This window comes from Pygocentrus nattereri, chromosome 16 (genome assembly GCF_015220715.1).
Source record: "Pygocentrus nattereri isolate fPygNat1 chromosome 16, fPygNat1.pri, whole genome shotgun sequence".
NCBI lineage: Eukaryota > Metazoa > Chordata > Actinopteri > Characiformes > Serrasalmidae > Pygocentrus > Pygocentrus nattereri.
The window spans coordinates 24336774-24360248 of NC_051226.1; the positions used below are offsets into that span (position 1 = coordinate 24336774).

General features: G+C 38.8%; 2 protein-coding genes across 8 annotated transcripts in view; one reads left to right on the plus strand and one right to left on the minus strand.

Moving 5' to 3' along the window:
* On the plus strand, positions 1–6513 carry rab24 (RAB24, member RAS oncogene family). 5 transcript variants are annotated; one of them, XM_017704318.2, is made up of 9 exons: positions 1–124; positions 1522–1666; positions 3295–3363; positions 3456–3534; positions 3812–3879; positions 3972–4071; positions 4164–4214; positions 4300–4359; positions 4498–6513. In XM_017704318.2, exons 2-9 carry the CDS (start codon positions 1550–1552, stop codon positions 4560–4562), a joined length of 609 nt encoding a protein of 202 aa, XP_017559807.1. In that variant the 5' UTR covers positions 1–124; positions 1522–1549; the 3' UTR covers positions 4563–6513. The 5 variants fall into 5 exon arrangements, with proteins under 5 accessions (XP_017559807.1, XP_017559808.1, XP_017559805.1 ...); XM_017704319.2 differs by having other exon boundaries at positions 111–124; positions 1537–1666; XM_017704316.2 differs by lacking the exon at positions 1–124 and adding an exon at positions 179–725 and having other exon boundaries at positions 1537–1666.
* nsd1b (nuclear receptor binding SET domain protein 1b) overlaps positions 6445–23475 on the minus strand; it is a 21843-nt gene continuing 4812 nt past the window's right edge. For all 3 annotated transcript variants that reach the window (XM_017704312.2, XM_017704311.2, XM_017704313.2), the window contains 20 exons: positions 23124–23296; positions 21057–22992; positions 20840–20952; positions 20406–20682; positions 19862–19962; positions 19564–19609; positions 18807–18973; positions 18518–18649; positions 18181–18304; positions 17867–18067; positions 16070–16249; positions 15714–15870; positions 13670–13875; positions 13407–13519; positions 13000–13269; positions 11577–11693; positions 10141–10282; positions 9876–9982; positions 9542–9743; positions 6445–9159 (listed from right to left, as the gene is read on the minus strand). In XM_017704312.2, the coding sequence (XP_017559801.2) occupies positions 8576–9159; positions 9542–9743; positions 9876–9982; positions 10141–10282; positions 11577–11693; positions 13000–13269; positions 13407–13519; positions 13670–13875; positions 15714–15870; positions 16070–16249; positions 17867–18067; positions 18181–18304; positions 18518–18649; positions 18807–18973; positions 19564–19609; positions 19862–19962; positions 20406–20682; positions 20840–20952; positions 21057–22992; positions 23124–23296 (5348 nt within the window). In that variant the 3' untranslated portion in view covers positions 6445–8575. The remainder of the gene's footprint in view (positions 9160–9541; positions 9744–9875; positions 9983–10140; positions 10283–11576; positions 11694–12999; positions 13270–13406; positions 13520–13669; positions 13876–15713; positions 15871–16069; positions 16250–17866; positions 18068–18180; positions 18305–18517; positions 18650–18806; positions 18974–19563; positions 19610–19861; positions 19963–20405; positions 20683–20839; positions 20953–21056; positions 22993–23123; positions 23297–23475) is intronic.

Here is a 23475-nt window from a genome sequence, read left to right on the forward strand (position 1 = left end):
GTTTCTTTAATTCATTTAAAGCGTTTCCCTTCGAGACACAGCATTAGTCTTTAAAAAGGAAAGTCCAGCTCTGCGGCGGCACCGCTCTGGGAGGACAGCAGGCATGTTTACAGCAGCCGGGCAGGTGGGAGAGTTTAATTCTGGCACCTGATCTTTTTAACCAGACGGTCGGATACGTGTCCGGGTCACAGTAAAAGGGGAAGATGAGCGGAGAAGGCCGAAAGGCGTTGTTTGGGACGCGCCCTAAATGACTGCTTCAGTTCCTCAGGAGGGCGAGGAGGAGGGCTTATTTTTACTGGAGGTCTTTAAAAATACTGTCCAAGTGGGCGAGGGGCTGGTTTAATGGGCGGCCGGAGCTAAAACATATTATTCTTTGGAAATCTCGCAGAAGAAAAAAAAAAATGAATATATTCCGTTCGCGGATCATCAACAGCACTTCTCTGACAAGTGTGAGGATAAGCTAGTTTAGCTGCTAGCCAATAGCCAGCTTATCCCGTGGGTTGTTGACTAAGTGAACTGACACCGAAGCCGGCGCGACGCTGTAAGGTGGATTTCGGTACAGGTCTGTTTGTTATGTGTACATTAGCTGAGAGCTTTATCCCGAGACTGACTGGCTGTCCAGGTGGATTCAGTTGGAGATGGTAGCTAACTAGCTGCGTTAGCAAAATAAGTAGCTAACAGCCAACCACAACAACCATCAACCTTTTCTATCCACTTATTTAGAGGTAAGTGGGGAGGCAGCCTTGCTTACTAACTGCATGACGTGGTGTGCTGAGTAAAAGTCAGCCCCCAGGACAGCTCAGATATGTAGCTAGAAGTAGTGAGTAGCTCACTGCCCATGGTGTCTGTACAATAACAGGACTAAGTCAGTTTTAGTGTAACGGTGGTCTTTCTGCCTCTGCAGAAGCCCCTGAGTGTGGAAATAGAGGCAGGAGCTGTATTGTGAAATAATGTGCAAGCCCAGTGTATATTTAGCTGCTTAACATGGAGAAGGTGATGTGGTCGTTATGTGGAAGGAAGGCCGACTGGACGTTGTCTTCCAGCCTCTTCATGATTGTTGTGAAATAATCTCATGAGCTTGCTTTCTTTCACGAGATGTTTGTGTCTAAGTGTTTGTCTGAAATTTGATTTTGGCCTACGCTCTTAAAAAGACAGTTGTTCAAGGTTTCTTTAGTAAAGGAAATGACTCTTCAGATGGAGAATGTGTTGTATATGTTCTGTAAAGAACCTTTTTGGAAAAGAGTTCTTCCAAGCTTGTGACAGTAGAAGAACCCTTTTATTTGTGTCTATACAGAACCATATGCAGCACATTCTCCATGAATCTGAGGAGCCATTGCACCACCTCAAGAACCATTTATTTATGGTATGGTTCTATATAGACCTCATGGTTCTACACAGAACAATTTCCTTTACTAAAGAACCCTTGAAGAACCACCTTTTTTTAAAGAATGTACCCGTTTTGATCGTGTAGGGGGACATAGTCTGTCAAGTGGAGTAGCTCCAACATTGATTTCTCTTTAGTTTTCTTTCCATTAGGACAAGAAAGAATATGACCGCCATGCGTGTGGATGCCAAGGTGGTCATGCTTGGAAAGGAGAGTGTGGGTAAAACCAGCCTGGTGGAGAGATACGTACATCATCGCTTTCTTGTTGGACCATATCAAAACGTGAGTAGGGGCCCTGAGGGTTTTTTTTAATCTGCTGTGAAACAAGTACATCAAGCCTCGACCCAAGTATATATTATTTGTGTCCTATTAAAGGGAAATTCCACCATGTTTTAAAATTTCCGAATAGTTCGGTCCTTGAGATGTAAACATTCATTCAGACTGGTTAGATGTGAAGTGGTTCACTGTAGAGAATCGTACAGGCTCTGATTTCTTTACAGTGGCGGTGATGGGACCCAGGGACCTACACAAATATAGCCATTGTATTTACTATCCAAAGCCACCAGCGAACCTACGCAAGTCTTCTGAGTTTTTGTATGTAGTGTTGATGGTAGAATTATCATAACTGAAATTGAAATACATTTTAAACTAATGTGTTCGACATGAGGCATATGTCATATATTGAACCATGTCCAGTAATAACTTTCTGTGAATGAGTTTTTAGAGGCATTAAATTCTTCAGACATCTGGTTCATGTCATCACCACCAATGTTAACATTTCTGACTAGGCAAGTTTCTCAAACTGGGCATTTCACACCAAACCATTCTGAACGCCTCTGTTTACATCTTAACCATTGAATTGTGTCATTTTTTTGAAAAAAAAAAAAGGTGGTGTTCCCCTTTAACAAAGTTTGTTTCTTTTCAGTCACAATTTAATTTTAACCCGTTCCCAGGCAACACAGATGAATCTAAGCTTCATCTACCATTGCCTGACCTTACTGGTTGTCTGGGAGAGCAACCAGCATATTCCTCTTCACATGTTTGTGTGAAGCTTGCCAACTTTTTAACTATTCACTTCTTTTTTGTTCATTTTATTTATACAGTATCTTTCTACAGTATTTGAGGGGAAAAGAGAGCGAATGCTAAGTGCTCTATTGTTCCTGAACACCTATCACGGTGATGGAGATAGATGCTGCCATCTTTACCTCCCATTCTGCAGATGCCCTCTGTAAACTACAGAAAACATGGAGAAACCTCTTTCAGTTATTATGCATCTAAACTGTGGAATTCAATTCCACCTTTTATTAGACAGTCACGCTCTGTGCTCACTATTAAGAAGCACCTAAAAATGTATCTCTTTAAACTAGCATTTAACTAAAACGGAATGTCTCGTGGTGTTTATCTTTATCTTGTCATTTAATATTCAGTTTCTTCTGATTCTAATGAAATACTACTGATCTCTTCTATAACTATATTTTATCACCTGTCTGTAAAGCACTTTGAGCTGCCTCTAGCATGAAAAGTGCGATATAAATAACGAATTTATATATTGTGTACCGAATCACAAAATTCATAATTCAATTAAAAACAACGACCGTACATTTTCCAATACAGCAAAGGTTAAGAGTACCTGATTGTCTTAATATGGCAGTGTTTATTTTTGTTTCAATTTATTAGAGCATTCAGCATTATAAAACTACAATATTGGAGACTTTCGAATGGCATAGAGGAATCAGATTGCACATTAAACCAAAAAGCTGCACTTTATAACGATATGAGCCAGTGAGCTAGCCAAGATGACATGCTAGCAACAATGCAGTGGTGCAGTATGACACTGTTTTACACTCCTGATGAGCACCAAGTATATTACAGAGAAGTGCTCACCAGGCTGTTATTCTTTTCTTCAATAGACCATCGGAGCCGCATTTGTTGCAAAGCCCATCAACGTCGGTGACAAAGTTATTACGTTGGGGATATGGGTGAGTGCTAACGCTGTCAATGTTAGCTTTTTTCCAATGACTCCGTCACAGGCATTAATCTTAGAACCCATGTTTTCTTCCCCTCTGTCCAGGACACAGCTGGATCTGAACGATATGAAGCCATGAGTAGAATTTACTACAGAGGAGCCCGAGCTGCCATTGTCTGTTACGGTACACGTTCTTTCTCCTTAAAGAAACGGGAGCTTGTGTTTCGCCTCAGCTGTCACTTGTATTCCAAGAGCGATTTACTGTAGAAGAATGTTCGATTCCTTTTGAAATATTTTATAATGATCCATCCATACAAGCAATAGTAGTAGCAAATACAGTGCAGCACACTTTGTTTTCTCATTTAATGTTATCTTTCTAGTCATTTACAGCTTCGTGTTTTGTAGGAAAACATCCTGTTCTTATCTTTAATGTCATGATCTATTGAACCACTGCTCTTTAGACTTGACGGACAGCAGCAGTTTCTCAAGGGCCAGGTTCTGGGTGAAGGAATTGCAGACTTTTGAAGAGGTACACACACTCAATATTCTTGGTGTGATTTCTGCCCCATTTTTTTTACCACATTTAGCTCTATAACTACTGCCCTTTTTCTTGACTAATAGCACTGCAAGATCTATTTGTGCGGTACAAAGAATGACCTCATTGAGGCTGACAGGAGTGCACGACAAGTAGACTACCATGATGTACAAGACTTTGCAGATGGTAAATGCTTACATTAAACATTTCAAGTTTTTAATTAATGCAATTAGTTGTTTGTTGTTGGCATTTCATGCCTGGTTTTGTGTTCTCCTCAGAAATAGGAGCACAGCATTTTGAGACTTCTAGCAAAACAGGAAACAATGTTGGTAAGTAGTACTTCATAATGGTTTTTGGGTGATAAATGTGTATGTGGACATAGTAAAGGTTTAATATTTCACTCTTTTGTTACAGATGAACTCTTCATGAAAATAGCAGAGGACTTCAGTAACTCAGCTTTTGAGCTCATGCAAGGTGGGAATCTTTTTTTCATTTTTGGTGCAGTTTAATAATTTAAGTTTTTTTTTTTATTATTGATTTTGTATGTTTTGATTTTTGTATGTGTGGTCTTCACAAATCCAACTGCCCCAATATTTCTTCCGTTTCTTGCAGACGAGAAAGGAGTGGACCTCGGCCAAAAGAAAGACTCTTATCTCTACACCTGTTGCCACCACTGACCCAACACAGGACATTTCTGTGTTGTCTTGTGTGACCTGGAAATACTGGATGCCCCCCCTTCTTATTTTAAAAACAAAGACTGTTCTGGAGTATGTGGGTGGCTGAGCTGCATTATGAAACACAATTATTTTCATTAGACTTGTTGACAATGAAGACTGGATAAACTAGAAGCAGACATACTTCCACCTTGCTGAAAAAGGGGGTGGGGGAAAAAAACTGGAACCTTAATTGCATGAAAGCGATCATTACCGCTGTTCCTGATGGCCTTTTTTCCCCACAGCATAATTGCCTTGAAAGAATTTCTTTTAGTGACTTCTGTTGGACATTTTGTGGACTGTGGCCATCCCATGTAAGGTGGTCACATGACCACCAAGTTTACACATGGTAAAGATTGCTTGCCGTATCACCGCCGTTTGACTCATCTGGTTCTATCATTTCACATTAGTAAGCTAAGGGTGTCGCTGTTGTGAGAAGTTGCTTTTTGACTCTTTTGAGACCCGTTTTGTTACTATTCTTAAAACAAATAAGGTTATGCTTTAGGTTGATGGAACTGGTTCTAAGTAAGTGCTGATGATTTTTGACAGTTTTTTTTTCTTTCAGCTGAAACAGTTATACCACTACAGGACAAGCTGCCAATGTTTCTGCTGATGTGATAGTTCTCACACAAGTAGCAGTAGATAAAGCAGTAGGTAAAGGCAAACCCAAGCCTCATTGTCTCATAACATTATGGTGTTTGTGAGACATCTCACTGGGATACGCCTTTATGTAAGTGTTCTCTCACCATTTCACCTTCCTGAATTTAGGTGAGCTGGAGGGTGGGTTTGGTGAGTTTTTGTTAGCTTTGAAATGAGGCAAAACCTGCATTGCATGGAAGCCTGATCTGCAGTTTGAGGTGGCTGTGAAACAGTGCTGACATTTTGCCTTTTTTCATTTAGCCAAATCTGAGCTGACTTACAAGCATGTGTTGAATGTGATGTTCATGTTTACATTGTTATAAAAACGACAGAAAAATGGACCCAGACAGAAAGATCTGCCTTTTAATTTAATTTTACTGTGGTTTGTTACAGATGAGGTGTTCCTGAACTGGGGTTTTGTCTTTGTCTGTGTGAAAAGTCATCTGATCTTTGTACATGCAGCCTTAATTTGCTTTCAGCTTATATTGTGCCTGTACAGAATACTTATTTTGGAGGTTATATGTTGACATTTCACAAGTTAAATGTTTGTTTGTACCAAGATATATTCAGCTATATATGTTTTGCCAGATATCCAACAGGCAAAACCTGTGTCAGAGCTTTGTGCCAACTGTGTATTTGCAGTGAACCATGTGTTATGACCTGATCTTATGAATAACCCCTGTGTAATTGACACTAAAGTACAAGTCTTTACACAACTCAGTCATCTTCTGTTATACCAGTAAGTCACTCATACGTTCTGTAGCTACACTGTACATACTCCACACTCCAAGTTGCGCACACAATGTTGAACTACTGTGAAAAGATGATCATTGTTATCCATTGTGGAGGATGAAACTGTCACCTTTAAAGAGTTCTTGTGAGTGATAATAAGCAGTAATGAAACACTAAGAGGATAAATGGGATCAGCTGAAGGCTCTCTAAAGAGACCAAATACGTTTTTGGGACTGTATAAGCTGCCATTTCTTAAGTGTGAACAAAAAGCCAGTATTAGTTTGAGTGATTGGTCACAAGAACCACTTGCATTTCAATTATGTCCCTTTCTGAGTTTACTTCACACACATGAATACAACACTCATTACAATACTTGTGGTCATATAAAGTATGGTGTCAACTGTCAACTGTCAACCATAGTACAAGTTTTCCCTAAGCACTGGCTAAAGAAAAAAAAAATGTTCCACCAAGAATGTGAAACTTTAAGTACTGTCATTTATTATGTACAAAGCGCTACAGCACAATTAAATTCTCTCACAAGGCAGCAGATTTTTTTTGTTTGTTTTGTTTTTCATCTTTTGGCTGATACACCACCATGAAGCAGACCAAAAGCAGTACAATGGCAGGTTCTCAGAGGAGTGTAAAAATATGAGCCGTCTGTGTACATATGAGTGATGAGTGCAGTGAAAAACATGTAATGCTCTACAAGTGCAACACGCTAGCTGCTTGATTATGACCTTGGTGCCACATCACTTTTTGGTAAACAAATCTGTTAAATGGATCACAGCAAGCAAACATGCAGAGCATCCAAAATCAAATCTGCCCAATCAAATAATCATCCCATTGCCAGATTGTAGTGATGAATCCCAGTCTTTTTGCCCCATTATTTGCTTTTTACGTAACTATGCTATTAAGAGTAAAAACATTTGATGAAACGTCACTCAAAATTATGAAATGCTATTGTCAAAATTCTTACAGGAACTTGTACACCAGAACATCTAAAGTTGGCTAGCTGCAGAAACTGCTATGTGGCTTTTGTATAGAGCTTTAATGTACAAATATACACAATAAATTGGTCATTCATTCCTGCTCCTACTTAATGGCAGCCAGTTTATGCAACCTATAGACACAATATAATACACATTACCCAACACTCAGAGATGCGATCAAGGTATAAATTACCCAATTGGGACACATTTTGGATGGAAATCTGGTGCTTTTTTTTTTAAGTCTTACCAGCAGGTGATGCTAAAGTCAAGGATATGTTTGGTATTTGTCCAAACTTTTACTGAGTAGTACAGCACTGTGTCAAAAGTCTTTTTTCTTGTGCGCATTTGCTCAAAAGGCATAAAGAACAAAAAGTGGGTGCAGAACATGTAATAGATGTGAGTTGGATACTGAATTCCTTGTAAAATGTCTTATGACTAAAACAAAAGGCCATAGCTCTGCTGACGGTCTTACTTTTGTGTGTTAGTGTTACTGTAAATAGGCACCAACATACATTTTAGGCCACTTAGTCCTTAAGTCATAATAAAATCAAGTTTTAAGTTCATTTCCTGATGTGAGAGGAAGTGCAAAACTCAGCTATCATGGACATCCACTGCCACATTCATCAAATAATCACTATGGAATGCAAGACATAAGCTAAATTTAACATTCCGCAGCCATTCAATAGCCTATTCATTTATATTTGTAAATATACTAGAAGTTTTCAGACCTTAGTGGAACTCTAAACATGAAAGCAACAGTCCAAGTCTTAAAAAAAGGTTTTGGTAAGGCAAGATAACTGAATGGGGCACTAGAACATGTAATAACTCAAGGTACCGGAAGCCACTTTCATTGTAGACTATCAAAAAATTACAATTTGTAATTAGCATCATTCTCTGTATGAGTCTAAACTGCATTATAAACACAAAAACTGAATGCGCACTTCAAGTGTTTTTTGTTGGTGTGTGCACCATAGGCATTTCTGTCTGAAAGACGGGGCTCATTTCCAAAAGCAAACATATTTTGCTTCTAAGTATGATCACATCTTTCTATGCCTATTTTAGTTTGAAAAATTGATCAGAACTAATTTTTTTTAGTTGTGATCATTCATGTTTGAGAGCAAAAACAGCCCTGTTAAAGATTACTTGTATACGGATCTGAACACAGCAGAAAATGATTTTTAGAAAAAAAAGTTTTCATGAACAGGGATACTTTAAATCATGATTTGAATCTCTTTGTGATTACCTCTAAAAACAGTTCATCCAGATAAAAAAAAAAGTTATACACCTTTTCAACACATCATCTAAAGTTTCAGCTTTCATGTTTAACACTGTCAACTACATAACAGCGTTCATTAAAACTCTAAAGTCTTTGTTTTCATCAGTAAGAAAATGAGATGTAAACAGATCTGAGATTAGATAAACCAAAAAATTGATTAAACCAGCCATTTAAAACCAACAGGTCCGTTGTCCTTTGCTACCATCAAGCAGCTTGAACTTCACTGTTATCCATTGACACTGTCTACTGCAGTAGTGACATAAAAACACTAGATATACTGTTAGTGGATTGTATATAGCTAAAGCCTTCCTTGGGACAGCAGAGTGAAGAGGTGAACAGATTCACAGAGCTAAGATAGCTCTCCTACCTCTTTTTTCTCTTCTATCCTGTATTGATAATTCACGCTTTGTAGCATATTTCTCATCTCCTTGTCTGTCAGTTTTCTCCATAATTTTTACACCTTCCAATTTCCTCTCCTCCTGTTCCACAAAGACTTCTTCGTCTTCCTTATCCTCCCCACAGGAGGATATAGGTGAGTATGCACGGTGAAACGCTATGTTAACGGCAACTGAAGGACTAGAAGGACCAGAGGACATCATTGGTGTTGAGCTGGGCACAGAGGAGAGACCTGTGGGAGCAGGTAGATGGTTTTGTGGTACAGTACTGTTAGCTGCCCTGAACAGGGGGAGGGTTTTGTTGGGGTAGGCAGTAGCGTGCTCTGGTACATACTCCCGAATCTCTCCTGGCTCCAGGGGTTCAGGCCCACATGGGTCATGCTCACTGCAGGACAGGCGCCCATCTAGCTTCGAGATGAAGAGCATGCCGTCTCGATGTTCCACACAGTAGGAACTGGGGCACATCTCACAGAAGGAGGCTGCCTCTTGGCCACAGAGGTCACACTGGTGCCAAGGACACTCCCAACGACCTGCAAACCATTCACACAAATTCCCATTATCAAACCTGCATTAATTTGCACTCAGATATCAGCGCGACTAGACTTGAGTGATAACTTAGCTAGAACTTTGTCATTCTTTCACACAGGTCCACTAGTGATGAAGACATGGTGGTGGTGTCAACATTTAAAGAAAAAATAGTTCATTTATTAAAAAAAGCTTTCTAGTGAACGATGGCATCAAATGTGTATCAAAAGTACATTTTAAGATCTCATTATTTTTTAAGAAGAATAAATTAAAAAGCAGAATTAACCCACTTTCCTCCCAGTGTAAATGAGTTAATGCTCTTTCTGGCATGCAAGATACTTGAACTTGCACTCTATACTTGCACTCTATACTTTATTAAGGACTGACCTGCAGGTCTCTTGGTCAGGTTGAGGCAGTCTGCATGGTAAACCTTTGGACACCCTGGCCTCTTGCAAGAAACCATTTGGCCCCCATCTCCACAGCTAAAGCACTCATCTTCTCGCTCCTTGGTGAGTTCCTGTTGTTGTCTGCGTTTCATGTGAGCTCTCTTCTTCATCTTACGACCCTTATCATCTGATGGAGGATTGTTCTAAGAAGCAAAGATATTAAGTGATAATTTCCTAATTACTGCCTGCTTTAGCAGCCATGATATCAACATTAAGATTTTCAGTATTATGGCCACTGGTATCCCACTAAATGGTTGAAAAGGCAGTTTCTTTACCTTTGGCCTCACTCCTAGGAAACCGCTGCAGTTGGGTGCACCACATTTACACACAGTCTTCCCATTCCCCAGACACTCAAGGTTATAGTTGAATGTTAGCTCGGTACCTAGCTCAGAGGAAATATTGACAAATCAATGGCTATTTATCAATCAGTTACTGGAGAGATTCCTACTTGTTAAAAAAAGATTTTCAAAAATGTTACAGTACTATGAAACCACTCCTTACACCACATTTAGGAGTTGAAAGTCAGATGTCACTCCTTACCAGCAGAAATATCTACCAGTGCAAAAAGTCCAACCCGAGTATCTCCACTCACTGTCCATTTCTGGGTCTCACAGTTAGGTTGGCAACTATGGTTCATAAATCTGGCCTCATTTCCCTTGGGTCCTGCGTCAATAATACGGTCCTAATAAAAAGACACATTTGAAAAAGCGGATTGTTTCATGCCATCTTAAAATGCCAGAATGCTAAAAGGGGCCATATACTACATTTTCTTGAGGTTTATTAGATCTACTTCTTTCATTTATTTAGTTTTATGTACCAAAACGGTCATAACATTTTTTTTATGTGACAATTTTAAAAGTCTCATTATCCCACTTGTTTTCTTTGGTGTACTATGGCTTTAAGACTTAGGCTGTTCACACTATCTTTTAAATGTGATGTGTATGTGACATCAGTCTGAACAGATCACGATCCCAAACCGACCCGCATGCGCAAAAGAATGCTTCGTGTATCGCGCTCGACCGGAGGTAAACAGTCATGGCGGTGAGAGAACGCCAGTCGCTCCGGGAGCTTCAGTTTCATCTTCGTCAGCATCACAGGAGTGATTAAAGTTCTAATGACTGAGAGCAACACAGTGTGTTCAAGTTCGCCGTAAAAAGGGTGCGCTATTCGGCCGTGGCCACTTCTTTGGTTCGTGTCCTCTTTAAACTGTTCTCTAACACTGCAGCCTCGGGCTCCTCCGGCTGAGCTCGGCCATTTCTTTCGAAACCTTTTTAAACTCGATGAGTCTCTTCTATTTTTTTGGTACAGAAACATCCTCCTAAATGTTTCTGAGTCTCAGCAGCGCAAGATTATGATGAATGTCGAGTTGTACTGACGTAAAAGTCGCATGAATTCCGATCTGGCTGTTCAGACTGAGTCGCATTGCCTCAGATCGGATACGGATCGGATTTCAGTACCACATATCGGAATTGAAAATGTCAGATTCAGTGCATTTTTTGCTGTTTACACATCTGTGTCACTTATGAGGATTTGGGCCACTTTTACCTGCTGTGTAAACGTATTTTACGTTCAAGCAGTACAGTCTGAAAAGCTTAGAACAAACTAACAAACTGTTGTGGGCTAAAATCCTAAAGAATTTGTATAAACTTTTTTTTTATTAGCTATAACTGTCTGGATACTTTTGAAGACTGAAATAATACAATGGCTGCTTCTGATTAGACAAAAAAAACCACACAATCTTTACACATTTTCCTTTATATCTTCTGCTCTAATACTTTTCCTACCAACTGCCCTGCAGTAACAACACTTCTAATCATTTTAAAGTGATTTCTGAAATGTGTTTATGGATGTGACCATACAACCAGGATCAATTCAAAAGTACATTTTTAAACCTTATCGATGTTTAAAGAAATAATACATTAACAGTCAAAGCAAAGCAAGAGGCACATTATATGTAAAGAAGATAAAACTTTCACCTTGTCCAGTGTTAGCATGTAGAAATTCCCAATGTCATTCTCCTGAGCATGTCTGATCCGGGCTCTGCATTCCTCCTCATCAATCACCTCTCCAACATACTCACTAACAAAGTCCCCCTGATGTCATACAGCAGACAATTGGTTAGTTTATTTTCTTTTTTTGGAAAAATGTAGTTTTGGCCAGCTGTGGTTTAAGAGAGTTAAAGGCAGAATTCAGCTAAAGCTAGTTATTTTGAACCTCCACAGCCAAACAAATACAGCACTTTCCTTCAGTGTGACTATTTTTGTTAACTAGCTGATATGTTTCACAGATAGCTACACCAGTTAGCAACTCAGCTGCATCAGTTGCACAGTTCAGAATTTAATGTGCCATGCAAAGTAACTACCTAACTAGCAGATTTAAAGCAAGATCAGCACCAATCTTTACAAACTCCATTAGTGCTCTCCAACACTGAAAAGCCCCGCTGATGCTCACTCTTGTTTTTCCTGTAGGGTCATACTCTTTTTGGTCTTCTTTTCTTAGTGTTTGACACTGTAAGTGAAATTGGTCATTTTAGTGTCATCTTCTCTGCCACAATTTCTTTAAAGAAATAATGAGCTTTTCAGCTATTAAGCTAGGCCATGGATTCCTACTATACGCTATGGTTGCACAACATGTCTGACAAGACAGAAGTCATCTAGTCCTGACTGGTTGAATGGTCATGTTCAACATAATTAGTTCTTTTTCTCATTTACAGACTCTGTGGACACCATAGTTTTCAGGGTCAGATGTATGCTGAAACCCATTAGAACTTTTGGACTAAATGTGGGTGGGAATGTGGACTTGTTAGGATAGGAAAAAATGCGCACAAAAAAAAAACTAACATCTTGTGAAGGCAAAGCTCAAAACGGGCTATGGTGTGCTCATCAACACATGGACAGGAAGACTGTCGTTCACCCATGGACTTTACATAAGTTAGCATCACTAAACATCCTCCCAAAAAACTCAACTAAAAATGTAGATGTGTGTCACATGTGCAGTAAACACATTGCATATGGTAAAAATAAACACTACCTCTTGAAACCAGTTCACTAAACCAGTTCCTTTCACTTTAGAACATCTCAGTGTACTAGTGATAAAAGCTGTTGATGGGTTAATAGTGTCTGGATGTGGCCTCTGCCACTCATAGTTACAACAATGCAGTGGAAGGAATTGGAAGCTGTGTCCAGAATAAATGAGCAATTGGATTTGCGTTTGAGTTAAATGACTGTACTATGGATGTTAAAAGAGCACAGAAGAGGAATTTGGGGCATACTCTTTGTTTTCGCCGCAATCCAGCACCAAAAGCTCCCACTCCTAACTAAGATTTGTGATAGGTTTAAGATGATGAAGCCTGTTTTACATGTATTTGAGCAGTTATGCAATTATATTTTCAAAGGCTACCTTTTTGATGTCATGACAGCAGCGCAGACCCCAGCCTCGTGACAGCGTTCTGAAAATCTCCACCTGGGAATACTCGCGCTTCATAAAGCGTTGGTTCTGGCATTGCTCTCCTGCTGGGCACACCTGAGGGTGGCATTCGTACAGCAGCATGCGGTTTATGCACTCCGAGTCCATTCCGCATGGGTTCTCATCTGTTGCTTTGCAGTTGCAGCGCGGAATCTCAGATAAGTCAGCTGTGATGATCTGCACTTTACCAATTGGTCGGTTCACCTGTGGCATCAGTTAAGAACAGGCATTAAGTGCATGGGTAAATGCACTTCTAGCTGGTACTTGACTGTCTAGAAGAGGCTTCTGATTGTGCATTGCACTTTTGTTCAATTGCCATTGTAAAGTAAAGGGTTTGATACCTTAATGTGTTTGTAAGGTGGAGGTTTCTTGTCATTTCTTCTGTCCTCCTGAAGCTGCCGAAGTTCCTTCTCTGCCTGCAGTTCCTTGAATCTTACTGCAGCTTCCTCCAAAGCTAAATAAGTAAAACAATGTCTAAATTATAGCTCTCACCAAAATTAGCCAATAAGCAGTCAAACTACAGTTAACTTAAAGGCATCAATCTTACATAAGTGTCTGACAAGCATGTTTAATTTGCAGGTACAGATGAAAATCTTAACAATACCTTTCTTGTAAATGGAGTCAACCCCTTTTCCCATTTTTTCTTTGCTGTTGGCATCTCCCTCCATGTATGGAAACACACGAGCCTGATAGGTCCACAGGTAATCATTGGAACCAAAGAAAAGAACTGGAAACTCTCCAACATCATGTCTCATTCGCAGGATATTTTCTGGAATGTTCTTAGGATGACTGACTTCTGCAGGCCACCATCTGACAGAGCAGAGGGCAAAAGATTTCTTTGAAGGAATACATTTTTCAATATAGCATTTTTCAACCTAATCAATATCTGCTGCAGATGCATCAGATGGTCAAAAAGACAATGTCAGCATGTTTTCTGTACTTGAAAAAAAAACAGAAAACACACTCACACTATATATCCAAAAGTTTCTTCCAAAATCAAGGGTATTAATAGTAAGTTTGCCTGTCCTTCGCTGCAGTAAAAGCCTCTACTGTTGTGGGAAGGCTGTATACTAGATGTTGTGACATTGCTGTAAGGATTTTTCATTCAAACACAAGAGCATTAGTGAGGTCAGGTACTGATGTTGGAAGATTTGCTCTGGATCACAGACACCACTACAGCGCACCCCAAAGGTATTTTATGGTGCTCCATCAGTACAGAGAATGCAGCTCCACTGCTCTAAAGCCCATTGCTAGGGGCCTTTATACCCCTCTAGGCCACATTTGGCAGTGGACACGGTGACCTTAAGGTCATGTAAGGCTGCTCCAGAACATCGCATTCTATTGACAATGCTTTTCTATGGAGATTATACAAGTTCTCTGTACACAATTGAACACCTGTATCAATACTTGGCTCAACGCAAGATAGCTAACTCATTGTGATACTGTACCTTTGGACGTATAGCATATAATAGAAGCTAATGGCAATCACTGGAGTATTTATTAAAGAAATTCAGAGAAATCGTGTTCTGAAGTGTCCAATGCAATGTTTTGTGTATAGTCATGGTAAGTTGCAATATTTAAAAATGAAAGGCAGAAATGTCTTTTAAAATGATAGGATTAGGTCAAGGCAGTAAACGGACAACATAACTGAAAAAAAGGAAACACAAAAAATAGTTTTTCACAGCACTGTGTGTTTTTTTTTTTTTTTTAAAAAAGGTTGTCCCCCCCAAAACCTATATATAGGACCATTTGTCCAAATTGTGCTGCTAGAATTTTTGATGTCCAAGATAGAAAGATCATGTAACACCTATCCTTAAGTCTCTTCACCGGCTACCTGAACTCATTCTTCTCTTCTTTCTCCTACTTTGCACTAGCTAGCCAACATGTGCATGCATCCCCCTCTTCCTCTTATTTCCCGCCATACCTTCTCTTCTTGCTCGAGTTTTCTTTTTCCGCTTGCATTACTCATGAATAATCTTATTCTGCTTCATAAAAAATACCGTAATAAATTGTTGCCAGTGTGAACATGCAGAGATCAATTCAATGAGAGCATTTGCCACATGAAAATTTAGAACCATCAGGATGTAGACATAGATGCTGGCGCATGCTGTACTTGCCTGCCTGTGCTTTGCCAGCTATTCAGCATCAATTAACATTCACAAAATTATTAATTTCAATTTCTCTGCAATCATACGTTACAGACGGTCAAAGTAAACTTTGAAATTAGTTTCCATAAAGAAAACACCCACATCCAGAGAAAATGAAATAGTAGGAAATATGTGATTCTGGCAACTCATAGACTTGAGAAGTTAATTGTGAGAGAAAATGGAAGAGAGTGAAATAATCAAGGGATTTACACAGAATACCTATCATATACGAACAACTGATTTTATTGTTATTATTTATATTATATTGTTATTATTTATTTATACATTATTTGTTATGTTTAATTTTATGTTTGCTACCTGTTTTTTTTTCCTTCTTCAAAGGAGGGATCCCTAGCTTATAAATTTCCATTGGGTTGTAAGAAGTCATTCCCCAATGACAATTTGTGATACTGAGTGAAGGTTCACTTGAAAAATATGTGAACAAAGAAAAAAAGAAAACCTAGTATTTTTCAATAAGCTTGGAGGTTTGTCTTTGCTGACCTATATCTACCCACTTTAACCCACACCACCTCCTTGTAGTGTGGCTTCCGGCCAGCCCGACAGTCGTTGCAGAACCAGCTTCCCTCTGGCATCTCAATGTTAAGACACTCACGGTGGAAGGCTGCAGGACAGGACTCACAACAAAGCAGGCTTCCCCCTGCCAATATAAAGAAAACACATTAACCAGCAGTCACACTGTCTCAGTGTGAACAAAACCAAATCTTTAAAGAGGCTTGCAACTGTTAAATCACTGTATTAGAATTGGTTTAAGCTCAGCAAAAAAGTTAGCAAAAAGGAATACAGTAAACAGCTCTAAAATGAGTTCTTATTATGAAGCAAGAGCCACTGGAACTGACCTTCCGAGCAAACAAAGCACCAACTGACGTTGACATGTTCATGATTGCGACAACCCTTGCGTGGAACAAAGTGGTTCGGACACAGGATGCTGTTGTTGGCTAAAATTACACTTCCAGCAGGTATACAATAATCCGTAGCATGATATGCTATTGGGCATCTAACACAGCGGGTGAGTCGGCCTGTATAGAATAGAAAAGACATAAAGATGACACATTTTAAACAGAACTCACAGAATGCCATTCACACTCACACACACACACACACACACACACACACACACACACACACAGACACACACACACACAGACAATCTATATAGAATAGAAAAGACATAAAGACAAGGCATTTCAAACTGCACTCACAGAATGCCATTCACACACACACACACCCCCACACACTCTCTATGGACAAAAGTCTCTATCAGATTTCAGGTGTTTCATTCAGTCCTGTTGCCACAGGCATATAAAATCAAGCACCTAGCCATGCAGTCTGCCTTCACAAACATTTGTGAAAGAATTGGTCATTCTAAAGTATGGGAGGCAAATCCAGCCAATCCGTCTGAGGATGTCCTAAAATCCTCACAGAATGCCCCGAAATGTACCCCATAGCCCCACCTAGGGCTTATTAACATATATGTGCACGTTGGTCAGTCTGAAAAAGTAAACGCAAAGTGGAAAATGTAAAGTAAATCTCCTGAAGGTGACGTTGATGTTCGTTTGCTTTTGCCTTTTCATTCTGACAAAGTGTGTCCATGCCGAAAAGAAAATCACAAAAACGGTCACTTTGCTGTTGATTTATCCATTTTGCATTTTCATTTAAATTTTGTCAAATATGCAGCCAATTGCTATGAAAAAGAAATAAGAACGTAAACATTGTTTTTTTATTTTACATTTTACAACATTTCATTGAATTTTACAACATCAAATCATATAATCCTTTGGGTGACCAATTTTAAAAATCATAGAAATTGTCCACTGGATTGGACACAGCTTCTGAAAGAATTAATATAACAAGCCATGGCACACTTACACAAGATCGCAAGAACAAAAGGTATATAGTCTTGTTATTGCTTATTTTTGAGAGTGACTTTGCCATAAAATAGTAGTATGTGGTATAAATGGTCATCGTAACAGCCAAACCCACCTTCAATTAAAATTGATACTGGGTTGACAAAAAAGCCACTTAAAGTAGACCATTCAGTTACTTCATAAGAATTATGTGAACATATTATTATCTTTACGCAGTTTAAATTGGACATATTCAGAAAAGTGTTGTGAAACATTCAATCAAATTAAAGTCACAGATTGTGGTTTTGTTTCATTATAGTCAGCAATGTCATGTTATTGTTTGCATTTGTTTGTAATAATTTATTTTCTAGGCAAGCAGAACCTCAAGCTACATTTTTTGGGTCGTGGCTCAAAAGGATAAAGAACTGTTTCGCAGTATAGTCCTGCTTGTCATGAACAAAATTAGTCTGACTGGCTACTGATTCACTTGTCTTGTGACCCACTGTGAAGAGGTTTTAACCTGCCTTTATAAACTGTTTGCAACACTTACACTTACATCATTAATCGATTAGATTAATGCTGTTTGTTTTTGTATTTTTGCAAGACATTAGATATATGACAACGTAGTAATGTGGTAAATGTCTATAGCTTCCCAGCACTGGCCCCATAACTTGTCAGACCAAACCCTGATGACAAGTGATACCAAACTTTTAAAGGGTAATTTTTTTTTTTTATCACGAAGTATTTGCTTCTATGATAGGCTGATTGATACAAGGTAAATACACATACCTTTTGAGACAGAAGGGTTGCTTGGATTGGTGAAGAAGCAGGTAAGACAAGCATGAAGGGAGCAGCGGAAGCCTCGGTTTAATGGCACAGTTGGTGCATGGCTAGCAATACACTCCCCATGGTAGAACTTTCCGCACAGAGGGATAATGCACCGCCTCACATCATCTCCCAGTTTTTTACACTCAAAACATTCATGTACACCTGGGAAGTACAGACACATGCTTAGGTTTAGGTTCTGCGTGGGATATAAAGAACAAATTTAAACACTGGTTGACAGGTGTCTGTACAGCTGGCAGCTAAGCAAGAATGCTCACCGGAAGTGCACTGCTGACACAAAAACTTCCCTGTCGGAGGCTCAGTCAAGCCGACACACTGAAGATGGAATGCACCACAGCAATGGCCTTCACACAAAAGCAGCTCTCCCTGCTTCTCACACACCTACCCAAGCACACATACACACAAAGGTCACATAAATAAATAAACTGGCTACATATACTCAAAAGATGAATGGTCATTTTTTTGTTCTGTAAAAATGTTTTACCCAGAAAATGGTCACAAACTGCAAAATTAACCACAATTTTGTTAAATACACTTTAACAACCATTCCTGCAACTTTTTTTATTATGGCTCAAGATTTGTCTGATAACTCACCAGACAAACATTGTCCCTCAGTAAGGTCCCACTCCCTTTGTCCACTGAGAGTTTCTTATTGGGTGAGAGTCCCTCATTACCTTCATCTCTCATCTCAGAGTTAGGAATGTGGTTGTAATTGGGGGCAATTATCTGAAGTGGAAAATGAATACAGCTGTTTAATTCATTTATTTTGTTTTTTCCCCTATCGACTGTCCATCAATTATCAATTTAAAAATGTTCAAATTTCTGGTGTCATATGAGCTATGACAAAATAATAGTAACACAAGATATAAAGAGCTGTACTGACCTCAGGTTCCAGAGCATCTAAGCCATCCTCAGTAGACTCTAAGCTAACTGTCTCAGGGATGGTGGAGGTAGTGTCTGCCTCTTTTTCTGTGCCTTCTGGAGCTGCGCAAGTAACTTCAGAAGTAAGCAAGGCAGGCTGCTTGTTCTTACATCTTAATTGACCAATCCCTGCCAATTTGAGGACAAAGTAAGAATTAATAATAGGTTTACACAAAGACAAATGCATTATGTCAGTATTAGCAGATATTTGGGTAAAATAATTACTACTGACCAATTTCGTAAACTGAAATTTGATGACATTTTTATTGTATAGTAGAAGGGCATAATGTTTAGGCTACTGTGCTAACATATCTATATTTAATTCATTTTACTGCATCTGTAACCCTATAGGAAAAAAATTATATTTCTCTGTATGCTAATCCAGGAAGATGTAGTCTCAATGTCTCCATTTTATAAATGTTTATTTATTGTACCAGTATCATCAGACATGTACGTAAAACAGATATAAATAAAACTGCTGAAATAATACTTGATTCAAATCCAAGTAACTCAATTATTAATTAATTATTAATCTTATTAATGCTCAGCATTGCCAATTGCTGTGAACACTGTATTTTTCTAAGATCAGCAAGCCAGAAATGGCAAAAGAAACCCCCTAATTATTTTCTGTTAAGCTGCAAGAAGGTGACATCAGAAAGCTTAACAGATTAGTTTTAAAATAATTTACTTGTTTAAAAAATATTTATACACAGACAAACCTGAATTAGCAGCATGTCCCGGAGAACTGTTTCTCTGAGACTTTACCTACAAGAGATTTTTGTATTTATTAATGTGACAAAAAAAGTTAAATATAAACTGTGATGTCAATATCTCAGCAAAAAAATGAATGAGTCAGTAAACAGTCTACTGTTATAAACACTGTTATGAGTCAGTAAACAGTCTACTGTTATAAACACTGTTATGAGTCAGTAAACAGTCTACATATGAAGCAGAAAATTCATAATGAATTTACATATTTCCAAAAGAAACACACCACACAGTACATATTGCCAGTACCTTCTTTTTTGGCATTAGAATTGGTTCTGCTTCAATTGAGCTTTCTAGAATTTTCTTGGTAGGCTTCCTTTGTCTCTTTGTACTTAAAGAGGTGCCATTACCTAAAGAACAACAAAAATCTTCTGTGATATAAAGCTTGAGAGCATTGTTTAAAGTCACAGTGACATGACTCTGATATAAGCCCAAAGGAACAGGTCAAAGCATTTCATTTTAGTGAACCATAAATTGCACAGAAATTGTCCAAAAGCACTTGGAACATTTTAATGTTGTCAATATTTTTTTCCTGTAATCAAACTGATTGAGTTTTATTTTGACATGCCCCTACAAATCTAATGACAATATATCCTGTATGCATGAAACCTAAAAGTATCTATTAAATTCAATCAAAAAAACATTGACCTCTATTATTTCCACCTTTGACCATTCTTAGCAAAAATACTATTGGCAATATGAGGGCCAAAACACAGGTATTTCTTTAGACAGTAAAACAATGCATTCAGGTGGAATTACCTAATTTATTTTTTCAACGTAAACAATTACTCACCAGTGGCTGAAGAACTATGAACTGGAAGCTGTTCTTTAAAACAGTTTTCACCATATGGAAAGGGGACTGTTTCTGGAGGCGGAGTTAGTGTGTCTACAGCCATGACTTGACCTTCTTGACACAAAGTATCCTCTATAGGGGGAGGTGTTTTGGACCTCTCTTCAGGAGGAGGAGTCTGAATTTCAGGCAGGGAATTCAAAACACTTTGTACTGGTTCTTGATGCTCCGCTATTCCTGGCAGTTTCTCAGTTGTATCACTGCATGTGTTTTTTATAACCTGAAAAGAGTAATTGAAAAATAATACATAAGAGAAATTAATTAACCCTCCAAATAAAAAGAAAACACTGACATACGAAAATGTACTTCGCAAAATGTACCGCCCAGATAAACAGCTGTACATGTTTTCAGATAAAGCTTTTCAGCTTCAGAATTACCTTCTGCAAAGTTTCAGGTTTCTTTCTTGCTTTCTTCTTTGTGCAAAATATCTGATCATATTCCTCTGTCCACTCTATGAGTCTTTTGCTAGGCTTTCTGACACGTTTGCGATCTGTGAATAATATGAATTCAGAGACATTGTAAGCAAGTAATACAATCTAAAGTAACACAATATCCTCCACATTAAATTGCTATTTATTTCAACAGGCATCTTACCTGTGGGAAAACTAGGAGTTTCATGGCTACAGGAAACAAAGTTTGCTGTGTTGAAGTACATTTCTTTTCTTGGTGCAGACAAATCTGAATCTTCTGCGTTAGGTTTCACAACACTTTTCTGTTCTGAAAGCAATATCTGTGGTTGCTCCTGTCCCTGGTCACTTCTGACTTCTGAGTGCAGCACCTTTTCATTATCCTGGTCAAATTTCTGCCAGCGTTTTTTAGGTACACTGCCAAAAAAATTGTTCTCAGGGTCCTCTGTAGTGACATGACACGCTGGCGTCTGCATGTCATCTGAGTTACATGCATGTTTTGGGAGCTCAGAAGGCACATCAGTATTATTAAGGTTCTTCTTGTTCCTTGCAGCTTGACTTTTTTTACTAGGTCTACGAACACATTTTGGTACACTAGACATCGTCTGATGTTCCTGACTTAGACAGTTGTCAGCCCCTCCATTCTGAAGGATGTCCATAACCATGTTTGGACCAAATTTCGTTTTTGTTTTATTAAGTTTGGATTTAAAAGCAAGTCTGCCCTTGTCACACTTCTGGGTACCTATTGAGAAGCTATGGTCATTGTTTTTAACATGGCCAGAATTATTCTTTGCAACTTCTTCTGGAATCAGGGATGGCTCCTCTTTGATGAGAATATCCGCAGGTAAAGGTTCTACCACCAATGGCCTACCATCTTTCTCTCTGGTATCGTGTATATCCTTTAGCAACATCAGAAATGTGCTAAATTTATAGTTAGCATCTGGTCGAAATGTTACAGACTTGCCATTATTTTCACTTCCCAGTGACCTGAAGGTTATTTCCTTCACATCTTCATAATCTTGCATATTAAAAAGCAATGACGATGGAGTTGAACTATTTGATGCATCAGACGCATTAGTCTCTTGTTTGAATTTTGGATTAAGGTCAGCAGATTCAGCAGATATTAAACAACTTTCATCCTCAGATTTCACAACACCTTCATCATCTGAAGAAACCGTGGAAGTTTCGATTGGTTTTTCGGTCATGCCAACTTTCAGGTCTGGGCCTGCATCTGTTGATGGTGTTTTCTGTAAAGAGCAAGCAGATTTCACTTTTTTCTTTTCAGAAGATGTATATCTACAAATGTTGTTTGCTGTTTCAGTATTTTGTGCCTGGTTTTTGTTTGATGGCAGCTTCTTTTCCAACTCAGCTTCTTCCATTGCTCTCAGAGCTCTGGTCATCAGCCGACGACTAGCTGGAAGACTTGCAACTCTTCTGTCTAAAGCTTTTTTAGCTTCTGTAGACACATTTTCAAGACCTATGACTTGACTGTCTCTGGGCTTTATGCTTGGGGTATCTGGCATCTTTATCTTACAAGATACTTTACCAAAGGAACAATTAACAGATTTAATTCCTGCACGACTAAATACTCCACTGGCTTGGCCTTTTCCTGCTTTGCTGAACCAAAGGCCACCATGACCCTCAGGGTTTTTCTTCGCCTCTTTATCATTTGAGTTTGTGATTTGTTTTGAGGACTGATCAGCGATTGAATTATTTGAGGGTTGGTCACTGCCCTTAGGACATCTGCGAATCTGTGGCACTGAGTCAATGTCAGAATAAGGACTGTCTACAGCTTCTTCCGATTTAGCCTTTTCACAAACAAATTCCTCATATTTTGTAAAAAGCACTGCTGATGACTTTCTTTGCTTTTTTTTGCATTTAGATTTACTCAACACATTCTGGTCTTCATGTATAATCTTCCCATTGGGTAGGTGACCACTTTCACGGCTTCCAATGGTCAACTGGGTGATGGATGCCTTGTCTTCTTGGTCTCTTCTGGTCCTATCATCTGAACACTTTTTTGTGAACTCAGACGTTTGGATGGTTATCCTGGGCTTCTCCAGGAAAAGTGCCTCTGCTTCAGCCACACTTGCAGTCCAAGAGCTTAGAAACCGCTTGGGTACCTCCAAACAAAAAAAAAGACAGTTAAGGCATTTGTGCTGTACTTTATATATTTCACTTGATCAAACTGCAGCACATTTCATTAATTACAATTTTATTTAAACAACTAACTTATTAATTACACAATAATTACAGAGTATCTGCAGTTTTCATCTTGTTGTCTTCCCCCTCTCTTTGGACCAGGGAGACTGTGAAACTGATATCCACCCACAAATATATGGGTGGCCTTTTCAGTGACCCATGCCAGTTCCTCGGGTACTCCAAATGTCTTGATGTAATACTGACGGGAAAGGGTATCACATGGCTCTGAAATATCACAGCACAAAGAAATAGTCAAATTTTTTGCTTTTCTTAAAACGCTTCCCAAATCCAGAACTGGTGAAAATATGGCAGAGATTTCTAGTTCTGAGTTACTGTTAATAACCTCAGAAATATTGATACTGAGCACGTTAAAAATATTCCACCATTTTATTGTATGTGCCTTA

What these genes read in the sequence shown, in the direction of transcription:
- rab24 (XM_017704318.2), top strand. Translation starts at nt 1,550, where the DNA reads ATGACCGCCATGCGTGTGGATGCCAAGGTGGTCATGCTTGGAAAGGAG. An exon ending in CAAAACAGGAAACAATGTTG is followed by an intron (nt 4,215 to 4,299) that starts GTAAGTAGTACT and finishes CTTTTGTTACAG; the next exon opens with ATGAACTCTTCATGAAAATA. An exon ending in AGCTTTTGAGCTCATGCAAG is followed by an intron (nt 4,360 to 4,497) that starts GTGGGAATCTTT and finishes CGTTTCTTGCAG; the next exon opens with ACGAGAAAGGAGTGGACCTC.